Below are 12,310 nucleotides of genomic sequence, written 5' to 3' on the forward strand. Positions count from 1 at the left end.
TATATATATATATATATATATACCATGTTCATGGATTGGGAAGTATCAATATTGATAAAGATGATCCCTTACTTTCCTAGTATAGTTTTAGATTCAATGCAATCCCATTCAGAATCCCTACAGGCTTTAGCCCCCTGGAAACTAACAAGATGGTTTTAATTTATTTGGAAAGACAAAGGACCAAAAATAGTAAAAATATTTATAGAGAAGAAAAGAGTTGCAACCCTTACCTTCCTGATTTCAAGACTTATTATAAGATTGTAATAATCAAGAATGTACAATACTGGGCCAGGGATTTAGCTCAGGGTTTCCACCACCTGCCTCGCAAGCACAAGGACCTGAGTTCAATCCCTGGTACCCCCCCCAAAAAAGAAGTACAATATTGGCAATATAATAGAAAAATAGATAATACATAGAAATAGAAGCACATATGTCAGTGAAATAATTTTCAACTAGAGTACTAAGGCAATTCAACAGATGAAAGAAACTTTTCAATAAATGATGCAGATAACACGAGGGTGGGGGAAGACCCTTAATCCTCATCTCATACAGAATGAAGGAATGGATATGAGTGGGAGCCAGGCCAGCTTCTAGTGGTGTTCATAATCTAGTTTGAAAGGCAACTTTCCATGTGAAAAGCTGTCCAAAACACTCTTCTGTGGAACAATAATTTTCAGTTCTTAGGGTTAGCAACTTCCAAGAGTCTTATCCTTAGATTAATTGAAATGGTTGGCTAACTTTCCAGCCAGAATGTCTACTTACAGTAAGAGGTTTCTTAAATAGAAAATGAAAAAGCCATGTGTTGAATGAGAAGTGCTAACCAGTGATTCTGAGTTACAAATGTGCATCTTTTATAGTGCAGTGATCAAAAATTGCCCTCCTGTTTTTGGATCAATTTGAATATCAAGGTAAAATATAATCAAATATTTCATAAAAATGTTTCCTACCTCTGAGATCCTAAATGCTGTGGCTCATCTGATACTCCTATCATGCTGAATTACTGTCCCTCAAGCTCCCCATGCCAGATTTCCCATTTTAGGGCCTTGGATTTTACCACCAAGATATTCTTCCCTGAGAGTTTTGAAAACATTTCATGCTGGAAGAAAATCTGTTTGTGATTGAACTTAATTTCATCAAGAATTTCTCACTGTGGAGGGTGGACACTGACCCAAGCAATTAGAATCATGCCTTTCTTCAGAGGAGAGTTCCAAAGTGAGGTTGCTATAGAGAACTGAGGAGGAGGGCTTCCGAAGAGGGAATTCAGAGGCTTGGATTAGTAAGGAGTAGGACACACTTGGTAGGAATATGATATCATAGAGCTACAATTACCTTGAAATCTGGGGTCTAGAGAAATCTGGGGGCTAGAGGTATGTGGGGAAAGACTCAAAGATATGGCCATTTTGGAGTCTTCGGCATTTCAAAACCAGCACAAATAATGCAGTCAGGAAGAATAAAAAAGAAACTAAGGCTACAGAAACCACTAGATAGAAATTACTTTTGGAATCACAATGTAAATCTGCAGAGCTGTTGTCGAGGTCTGGCAGCGCCTCTTGTAGGTTGTCAGCGAGCACCAGGTCAGCGTGGAGGTGGCCGAAAGAGGCTGCCCATCACCACGCACAGTGACCAGCAGGCACTGATGGCAGCAACCTTATTGCTTAATACTTGGCTGCAGGCTAAAGAGCCCAGGTCGCTGGCCTGCAGCACATGGTAGGACAGCAGGAGGGTTGTTCTCAGCTCTGTGGACCATGTAGGAGGCCTTGTGGGAAAACGGAGCATTGTCATTGACATCATCAATGTGTAAGGTGATGCTCCTGCTGGAGGACAGGGGAGGCTTGCCCTTGTCGGTGGCTGAAATGGTGATGTTTTACTCCAGGGCCTGTTCCCTCTCCAATGTCCCATCTGTTACAAGCTTTAGCGATTACTGGAGAAAGATTCAACTTTGAGAAGTGCACTTTCTTGTATGGGTAATACAACTCCTCACTTGCTCCTGAATCTGGATTTTGTGTTTTAAACAGAGTAACTATAGTCTGAGGTGCAGAATCCTTTGGAATCATTGTTGAATCAGAAGTAAAAAAATCACCTGTGGGACATGGTCATTATCATCTACAGTTTCAATCTCAAAAGTTCACTGAGCCACCAGTTCTTCTTTGTCCCGTGCTGTCAAAACCATGGAATAGTTTTTAATCTCTTTGAAATCCAATGTACTTAAAGTTTTCACTTCTCCACTCTTACTATCAAGACCAAACTGGCTATGAGCACTCTGGGCTGGGAAGGCACGCATGATCTCTGCACTGGTGCCCTATCCTGGTCGGTGGCCCTTACCTTCAGCACAGGGTCAGCCTTCTGTGGGCACATTTTCCTGAAGGCTGACCCTATGCACATCCTGACTGAAAACTGGGGGCCGGGGTTGTTGTTGGCATCAACCATCAGGATCAGGATCAGGATCTGAGTGTCCCACTTTGTGGTGGGTCCCCACCATCTAAGCACTAAATGATAGGAGCTATGCTTTTCCCAGTCTATGGCTTCTCTGAGACAAGTTCAACATATTTCTTTCCACTGTTGGTCTCTTTCACTTCGAAGACAAATATAGTGTCTCTGCTAAGGTGATAATTTTGTAAGGAACTGCTTATCATTCACATCCCAAATCTTTCAATTAATGTGAAAAACATTAATCTGAAAAACACTTAAAGGATTTTTCATCTACAATTTCAAAATGTACTGTACAAATGTATCTTGGGGGTATATCTTCTGCTGATCCACTCTGTCACTCACAAGTCTCCACTTTCTTCACTCAGAGTCATGGTTTGTTTTTTTTGTTTTGTTTTGTTTTTTTGTTTTTATTTTTTTCTCAATTAACCCACAACCTCGGTGCTGGACACTGAGGCCTAGATCCTTGGCAAGATTTCCTATGACTGAATCCTTGGCCAGTTTCTCAGGGACTGAAAGCGGATCTGTTGGAAGAACACCTTGCAGCATAAAACCAGACGCAAGAGAAGCAGTACTTGCCCCCATGACACCAGGCCTGGTAGACCTATGCTGTTTTCCATCTCATCCACAGTCAGGGTTCCTGCAGCTTCAACCCAGGTAAGGCCCTTTTCATATGATCTTTTAACCATAGAGCGCCCAACAAACAAAAGCAGAGCTCACTGCCAATGAATGCATGTGGTCCTGGTTGAAGAATGTTTCTGGTCTCTTCTGTATTTGTATTGAATCCAATTAAGAAAGTCACCAAGCAGGAAGGATGGAGGGATCTGTTTTGGTGTGGGCCAGCAGCAGCACTCTGAGTTTCTACTGTAGAACTGCAGCCTGAAGAAAGCAGAACTCGAAGTTCTGGAATTGAGAGCAGAAAGATGTTTCTCAACGAATTTCCAAGTTGAAAGGTAGTGTACAGTTTTGCTCTGCAATTAAATAGTTTTGGCAACTTATAACTTTGGTTTCTTCAGCACATAAAGTCAAAGTGATGGTTTCTTCTTATCTCTTCTTGATCTTGGATAGTTCTGAGATAAAATATTTTCTGTTTGTACCCCCATCCAGTCTTTCCTTGCATTTATGTAATACAGTCTCAAGATGGTTTCATAATATGGTAATCTTATGAACTAGTACATTTATTTTTAATTTTTTGGCTGTCCTGTTTGTTAGCTTTGTAAAATAGATCTGAATGTTAGCTCTCAATTGTGGGTTTGACATAGAGAGAAAGTACATGTAAAATCAATGGTTTTGTAGAATGATTCTTTCCCAAGAGACTGATTTCTAATCATTCAACTCAGGTATTTTATTGAATAATTAAGTGGGCAAACTACTATGTAAAATGCTTCAGAGACTTAATTATTAGCTAAGAAATTACACCTGTTGTCAATATTACACACAATAGATCTCTATATGAGTTCTCTAAGAAAAATTATGATAATACCAACTTCTTTTCATAAAAATAGATTTCTTTTTTGGCTCAATGGTCTATTTGATGGCAATTTTTTCAGATTTTCCTGAACCAGAGTCCTTCCCATATGTTATCCTGAAACATCACCCTTTATAAAATATTTTTCAATTTACTTTTGTCATAGGCTATCTTTGGCCAAAACTATTTTAAGAATATATCCTAAACAGTATGCATTGTTATTGGTAACTTGTTATGTATGTTTTCCCCAAAAATGAATGCAAAATGTAACATGAAAGAGTGTATCATTTTCCTGAGATATAGACTCATTAGCTTGATTGACTTCCTTTCAAAACTGTATGTTTTCTTTCTTGAACCTAGTATCTTGTATTTAAAAAAAGGTAGATTTTTCACCAGAATTATTCAACTCAACATCAGAGATACTTTGCTTCATGTCACTGAGAAGACTGGGGACAGTGCGCTAATTGATCATTAGTCTTCCAATTCACTGAAGATATGTATAATCTCACAAAGGTTCAATAGCACTTCCGAAGTGAATGTGGTGAGAGTTGACAGACTACAGTCAAATTTTCAGCAGAGGCACAACTTTTAAGTTATAGCTGAACACCCTAGATGAAATGAATGCACAACCAACAGCCACAACACACAGGAAGGCAGGAAAAGCCCTTGATATAGTACTTTCATTACTGGCACCAGATGAAATGTAAACATCTAAACCCATTACTCAGTTACTCTCAGAAAACAATCAACAAATACCTTAATTATTAATTATCAACAACTATCCTAAGTATTCTTAAACTAAAATTGGTATTTTATATAGCCATTCATGTCAATTCTCATATGGCCCAAACTAAATAACTCGAACCTTCATGTTTTGGTGATCCATTTTTTTTTTAAATCACCTAAGATCTCATTGGAGTAAACTGCTTTTAAAAAATAAGTTTCATAGGACCCTTGTTTAGTTTATACTATTCATACAGAGAAAATTTAATGTTCACAAAATTGTCTCATACAAAATAATATTTCTTCCATTGTTTATGGTCTGAAACTGTGGCTTCTCAATCAATATGCCTTGGCACTTAAGATTTTAAAATCAGCTTCACAAATATTTTAGAAAAATTTTGTTTTCATGTACAAGCCATCTCATTTTAACACATGGCAAAGCACTCAATTCATTATTTCTTTCCCAAACAGAATGTCAATATGATTCCTTTTTCTGTTCACCATGAAAAATGACTACTGTTATTTAACTACTGGTTATGAGCTAGAAGATTTATACATTTTCTGTAGTCAGTACAATCTTTCAAATTAAATGTTATCATCCACATTTTGCTGAAACTCAAAGAGATTAAATAAATTGTCAAAAGTGACCCAGTTAGGAAATTATGAGATGCAAATTTATTGTCTTCAGAAAGCTGGTGTCAGAGAATCCCCACAGCACTCTTAGATACTATTTCATTAATTAAAGAACTATGGGGCTGGGCGTTTAGCTCAGTGGTTCTGTCATCTGCTTTGCAAGTGCAAGGTCCTGAGCTTGATCCCTGGTACCTCCCCCAAAAGAACTATATAATGAAAGCTTCCCAGCTCAAACTGTAAGCACAGTTGAGCTTACTAATTTTTTTGAGATACAGTCTAAGAGTTACAACTACTCAAGCCCTATCTCTCAATGATTTGTCTCTAAGTCAAGTTAGGTAAATAGTAATCAGCATAATCATACTATGTTGGCTTAGTTTCTCAGTTTCTGGTTTCCAATTATATCTTTCATCTTGTGTTGCATGAGAATTGGCTCTTTGAAAAATATTTTTATAATCTCTACAATATAACAGGGGGTGTTTTGGCTTCTAATTTTTTACTGTTATAGAACATTGATGCTGTAAATTCTATTTGGAACATTATGTAAAGATAAATTTTGTATTTTTTGCATAGGCTCAAATACTTCCTTTAAAAAAACACAAAACAAACCCACAGAATCTATGCTTCCTTTTGATTTGTGTGTGGGGGCTTGGTTGTCAAGAAGTTTAAGGAAATATGTGAATCTTGGTAGCATTTTAGAGTCATTTGATTATCTTTCCTTCACTAAATGGTTTGTAATATCTCCCCCCCACCGACACCAGGAATCGAATTCAAGACCCTGCACTTGCAAGGTAGGTACAGCACCACTGAGCTAGGCCCCAGCCCTTGTAATCTCTTTTATAAATTTAAGTCTTGACTATTTTGTTTTTTATAGGCAGCAAATAAAAAGATAGGATAAAGAATTATGCTTCCTATCCCTTTTTGAAGGGAAAAAGAAATCAGGCAATGTTCCACAATAGTAAAACATTTTTGCATCCAGTTCCTAATAAACTTTCCACAGTACATGTGAATTCTTAGAAAACACAATCTGTGCAATTTTAAGAAAAACTTCCATGTTTGTAAAAGTTATGGGAAATTTAATGCAGGAAGCAGAAGGAATTGCTGTAAATTTTCCCACAGTACCAAAAGTATGCTCAAAACACAATGAAATTTTCAAGAAATTGTTTCTTCAAAGAAATACTCAGTGGATAAATGGCAATAATTTCAGTCACCATTGTGCCACATTTTGTTAATTCTGAATATTTCACAAAACCATCATTAATATCATCAACAGAGAAATTGAGCATAAAAGTCTAGTATATTATTTACTAGCATACATAATACAAAAATATTTTATTACTGAATGTATAATAAAGGTGAAAAAATCTTCACAGTTCTTCAGGACAATATATATATTGTATATATATATTGTATGCTTGAGAAAACTCAAATGTATAAGAAATTAACTCACCACATTGGGAAGTTGAATGATTTAAAAACATGAAATGACTTAGGACACCAAGAAAGTATAAATGAATGTATCCCTAAAAATCGGAAAGAGTTAGTATACTTTAAAAAGACAGTTGATAAAATTGTCAGCAATCTCAAGTGTAGTTAAAACCATTCTAGTCGACTGGGGCTGGGGACGTTACAAGTGGTAGAGGGCTTAGTATATTCATTGAGGTCCTGGGTTTGACCCCAGTACAGAAAAAAAAAAAGTCTTAAAAATATTTTAAAAGACACTCTTTTTAAAGGCTTACTAAATTTTTCATTTATTTCATTTATACTTTCCATTGAATGAAAGAATCTATGTTTTTTAACAGATAAATTGTATCAGATGCTTGACACAAAACTGCTACATGACCAAAAAGAAAAAAAAAATAAAAGCATGAAGTGTATTTTAGTTGATAAATTAGAAAAATATAGAAAGAATATTAACAAGGTACTTTAGAGATTGCTTACATATTATCTAATAATATAGCCTCAATAATATGGTAATATTATTTATGTTGCGCCACCCGGTACCGGGGATCAAACTCAGGACCTTGCGTTTGCGAGGCACGAGGCAGAACCACTGAGCTAAATCCCAGGCCCGATATTGATTTTACGTTTACATATATACGTATTTAGAAACACATATATGTGTATTGGTATATGATTTCCAAATATACACTAATCATCCTTACTAAGGGATATTTTGCTTCCAGCCAGAAAACAATACCTAATACGGACTCACCTGAATTAATGCATGATTGTCTTTAGAAAACACCGAATCGCCTGATAGCAAAAGCGGCTCGCTTTTCTCACAGCTCTCCTGGCTGATGAGAGTGTCCGCGTAGTTGGGCTGCGGGAAGATCAAGTGGCTCTTCCTGGAGTCCGCGGTGAGCGAGACCTCGTGGGAATAGGTCTGTAGGAAAGCGCGCACCCCATCCACGCCCACAAAGTGCGGGGCTGGTAAACCAGCCAATCCGTTTCCCGCAGCCTGGAGCAAGCGCACTGAGTGCCAGCGCCGCAGTTTGAGAGCCAACAGCACGAGGACGAAGGCTAGGAAGACGCAAGAGACTGAGGCCACTGCCACCACCAGGTACAGCGTGAGGCCTGACGTTTCGGAGTTGGCTGGAGACTCCAGTCTGCTCAGATCCGCTAGAACGTCGGGGATGCTGTCGGCCATGGCCACGGTGATAGTGACCGTGGCCGAGAGAGGGGGCTGGCCGTGATCCTGCACAGAAACCACAAGGCTCTGCTTGAGAGCATCTCTGTCCAGCAGGGCTCTTGCCGTGCTCACCTCGCCCGTGTGCAGCCCCACGGAGAAGAGCCCCGGCTCACTGGCCCTGAGCAGGCGATAGGACAGCCAGGCATTCTGGCCCGAGTCTCTGTCCACCGCCACCACTTTGGTCACCAGGTATCCCGGCTCTGCGGAGCGGGGTGCCAGCTCCACTCCTGTGGAACCGTCCGTGGGGATGGCTGGATATAGGATTTCGGGGGCATTGTCGTTCTGATCCTGCACGAACAAGCTCAATGACACGTTGCTGCTGAGCGGCGGGTCCCCACTGTCACGCGCCAGCACTTGTAGCTGTAGGTCTCGGAACTGCTCATAGTCAAAGGACTGCAATGCGTATAGCACGCCGGTGTCCGAATTAATAGAGACAAAAGAGGTCATCGGCGACCCCTGGAGAGTGTCCTCAACCAGGGAATACGTGACTTGTGCATTCTCGTCACAGTCGGGATCATGTGCGGTCACTGAGAAGATGGAGGCCCCTCTGGGGTTGTTCTCTGGGATGTAGGCGGAATAGGAGGCCTGAGGGAAGACCGGCGGGTTATCATTGGTGTCCTTCACGACCAGCGAGATATGCGTTTCCGTTGACAAGGGCGGATTTCCCATGTCAGTGGCGGTCACCGTGATGTTGTAATTAGGAACCTGTTCCCGGTCTAAGATTGTATCTGTGACTAAACTATAGTAATTTCCATAAGATTTTTCTAATTTAAAAGGCACGTTCCCTGGCATGGAACAGATTACCTGTCCATTTTCCCCAGAGTCTTGATCATTTACATGTAAAAGGGCAATTAATGTCCCTCTGGGAGAGTTTTCGGGAATAGAGCCTGTGAGAGAGGTGACCACTACTTCAGGGGCGTTGTCATTTACGTCCAGCACTGTGATCAGGACTTTGGCTCGTGCGGAATATCCTGCGTTATCCATTGCTCGCACTTCCATCTCGTAGAAAGCTGATTCCTCGTAGTTCAACTCCCCTATTGTTGATATTGTCCCTAAAGTACTATCCAGCTTGAAAACTTGGGCCGCCTTGTGGTCCACATACCGGAAGGAGTACCTCACTTCCGCATTGTCCCCTTCGTCTGGGTCGGTAGCGTTTACCAGAAGCAGCAGAGTGCCCACAGCCACATTCTCAGGAACGCTCACGCGGTATTCAGACAGAGCAAACGCTGGTGCATTGTCGTTCGCGTCTATGACCACCACCCGGATGCGCGCGGTGCCGATGCGGACCGGGTCACCTCCGTCCAAAGCCGTGAGGATCAGCTGGTGAGCGGCCTGTACCTCGCGGTCCAAGGCGCGCTCCAGCACCAATTCCGGATACTTGTTACCATCTGCTCCGTTTTGCACCTCCAAGGAGAAGTGAGTATTTGCGCTGAGCTCGTAGCTCTGGAGAGAGTTCTTCCCGATGTCTGGATCCCAAGCGTGGGGAAGGGGGAACCGCATCCCAGTGGCTGCGTTTTCGCTCATTTTTATTTCTAATTCACTTTCACTGAAGTGGGGGGCATTATCATTAATGTCCGTCACTTCTACTTCTACCCCATATATTTTCACTTGGTCCTCCATTAAAATCTCTAGATTTAATTGGCACTTGGTGGCCCCCATGCAGAGTTCCTCCCGATCTATCCTGCCTGCTGTGACCAAGCTGCCGCTGCGCAGGTTCAGAGAGAAAAGCTGCGTCCTACCTTGGGAGACAAGGCGGACTCCGCGCTCCGCCAGCTCGCGGGGCTCCAGCCCCAGGTCCTTGGAGATGTTGCCCACCCTAGAGCCTTTCTCCAGCTCCTCAGGAACTGAATAGCGTATCTGGGCGCATCGGGCTTCCCACAGGATCCCCAAGAAGACGCCCAGAAGGACCGGCCCCTTGCAGTCTCGGTGTAGTCGCACGGGAATCATTGTCACTTTCCTCCAGGATTTTTTCCACTTCTGCCCTTGATCACTGAAGTCAGGGTCAGCTCTTCAGCCCCTGGAATCGGAGGGTCCCGGGCGGGGTCGAGCGTTTCTCCGCTGTTTCCTCACGGAGATGGTTTGTTTCGATCTGTGCTTTGTGCTTTAGGCGCCTGCTAGATCAGGATCTTTGCATTTCTCTGCCTGATTGGTGAACAGCGGCACTCAGAGTCCTAACCAATTACTGCACAATCTTGGACTCCCGGAAAGAATTTTTGGTTTTTATACCTCAAATAGCTCCACCTACTGTTCTTCAAGTAAGAACAGAGGCGGAGCTCGCTAAACCAAGAGTATTTCTTTTAGTAGACACTTGAAGTGAACTTCTTTTTTATTTCCTAAAGTTTTCAGACAGAACCACTGTCTTGAGATTATTTTCCGTAGATGTCTGTTTTGCAATTCTTGTGATCAGATTTCATGTGAACTTAGTTTTCACAAACAGTAATTTTAGCACACCTATTTTGAGATCACTCCACATCTATTATGAGGGACCAGTCTCCAGGAACTTCTTGTTTTGATAATTTATATTATAACATAATTTAAACTTTTGGCTTTAGTTATAATTTGAGGCACGAGGTGACAATGCTTCAATAGATTTCATGAACTTGCCTGAATGGAAGGACTACTTCAACAGCTTGAGATTTAGCACTTAAAACATCAAATTTTCATGTAAAGTAGAAACCAAAAAAGAGAGAGAGAAATGTGCTTGTATACATCATCAGAATTATATCTGTCAAGAAGACAAATGAAGAAGATGTACTAACAGGATGTGAACAAAATGGGAGCATTCCAATGTGCATTTACTGGAAATAATTGTAGTATTCTACAATTCTACTAGTACATTATGTTTCAAAAGAATGTTTAGTATTGGGAAAACCTTAGTAAAAGAAAATGAACAAGGGGCTGGGGATTTAGCTCAGTGGTTCCACTGCTTGCCTTACAAGCACAAGGACCTGAGTTTAATCCCAGTACCAAAAAATCAACAATACAAAGAATATTATGTTTACCTTTTCCTGGGTAACCAAATTCCAATTACTGAGAATTACTGGTAATAAATTTGAAGTATACCAAAATATAGGAAAAAATTATCCCTAAGACAAAACTAGCTACTGTACTTCCATGAATATAAATATGTATATTCTGAGGAAAAGCACTTTTGGTGGGGAGAGTGCTGGATATTGAATCCTGGACCTCTTCAAAGCAAAGTACATGCTCTATTATGGAGCTACACTTCAGTGTCTGACAGCCATAAAAAGTAATATCTTCAAAATTGGGAGGAAATTTACACACAGCTATGAAGAAAAATCAAACATAAAATTGAGTAATGAGAGCCAAGAATCTCTAATATACCTCAGTAGTACCAAGTTATTAGTCATTTAAAATATTTTGTTATGCATTTTCTCTCAATTTAGTTAATAGAAAATAAAACTTATATACTCTAGACATTGAACTACCAAAGACAACCACAAAAAGAAAAATTATTATTCAATTTAAAATATTTGAATGGTTAGCAGCATCATAATACACAGTTCTCACCTGAGTGTTTTGGTGTGTGTGTGTGTGTGTGTGTGTGTGTGTGTGTGTACAAAATACTTCAAAATATTTGAAGGCTGAGAGTGAAGTTACAGGCCCACAGAGAAAGGGACAGAAAATATTGAGAGTGGATAGCCAAACTTAAAGCAATGGTAGATATGATCTGCTTAAGATTTCCTTGCCAAAATATTGGTTTGAAAATTAAACCAAACCATTTTCAAATGAAAGACACACTGCAACTCACATGAGTAGAAGCAACAGAACCAGAACCAGAGCTTATCTTGTTTTTCTTGAGACTTACTGCCAAAGAAGCTTCCTCGGAAGGATCTTGCGGGGTGACCAATTCCGGCATCATGGTGAGAAAATCAAGCCTTGTTTTCTGAGAGTCAGACGCAACGCACAGATTGTAGGAATAAGGCAAGGTTCCCTCGCTGTAGTTGAGAGAAACCCCTGGTCTGCTCTTAGAGCAGAGATCAGATTGAAAGCAGCCCCAGTAAGTGGGACTGGAAGAGTGTCGCAGTCGAAGTGCAACGGCCAAAATCACAGCGAGGAGGAAGAGCACTGAGATCAAGGCCAAAGCCACCACCAGGTAGAACTGCAGCTCGGCCTGGGGCTCAGAAGGGACAGGTTGGTCAGCGAGATCCGGAAGCACCTCTTGTAAGCTGTCCGCAAAGACCAGGAGCAGGGTGGCGGTGGCCGAAAGAGGAGGCTGCCCACCATCCCGCACAGCGACCAGCAGGCGGTGGCGGGCAGCGTCCTTGTCGCTTAAAACGCGAGCTGTGCGCACCTCGCCCGTGCGCAGCCCCAGGCTGAAGAGCCCGGGGTCGCTGGCCTGCAGCACG

At 41.2% G+C, this 12,310-nt stretch overlaps 2 protein-coding genes across 15 annotated transcripts in view; both read right to left on the reverse strand.

The window, feature by feature from the left end:
* The window catches only part of LOC104855158 (protocadherin gamma-C4), a 171,487-nt gene that overhangs the window by 62,556 nt on the left and 96,621 nt on the right, over positions 1–12,310 (reverse strand). Inside the window, exons 1-2 of one of the 14 annotated variants that reach the window (XM_010613855.3) lie at positions 7,464–10,629; positions 446–3,330 (exon numbers count right to left, since the gene is read on the reverse strand). The exons of 12 other annotated variants lie outside the window; for them this stretch is intronic. In XM_010613855.3, coding sequence (XP_010612157.1) covers positions 3,289–3,330; positions 7,464–9,887 — 2,466 coding nt within the window. In that variant the 5' untranslated portion in view covers positions 9,888–10,629 and the 3' untranslated portion in view covers positions 446–3,288. Of the gene's footprint in view, positions 1–445; positions 3,331–7,463; positions 10,630–12,310 lie in introns of those variants that run through there. One more of the 14 variants, XM_019206020.2, reaches the window with a different exon arrangement.
* Positions 10,044–12,310, reverse strand: part of LOC104855124 (protocadherin gamma-B2-like) — a 4,847-nt gene continuing 2,580 nt past the window's right edge. Inside the window, exons 2-3 of the mRNA XM_033765430.1 lie at positions 11,770–12,300; positions 10,044–10,082 (exon numbers count right to left, since the gene is read on the reverse strand). Coding sequence (XP_033621321.1) covers positions 10,044–10,082; positions 11,770–12,300 — 570 coding nt within the window. The remainder of the gene's footprint in view (positions 10,083–11,769; positions 12,301–12,310) is intronic.

The sequence above is a fragment of the Fukomys damarensis genome, unplaced genomic scaffold, assembly GCF_012274545.1.
Source record: "Fukomys damarensis isolate Sample0158 unplaced genomic scaffold, DMR_v1.0_HiC HiC_scaffold_3, whole genome shotgun sequence".
NCBI lineage: Eukaryota > Metazoa > Chordata > Mammalia > Rodentia > Bathyergidae > Fukomys > Fukomys damarensis.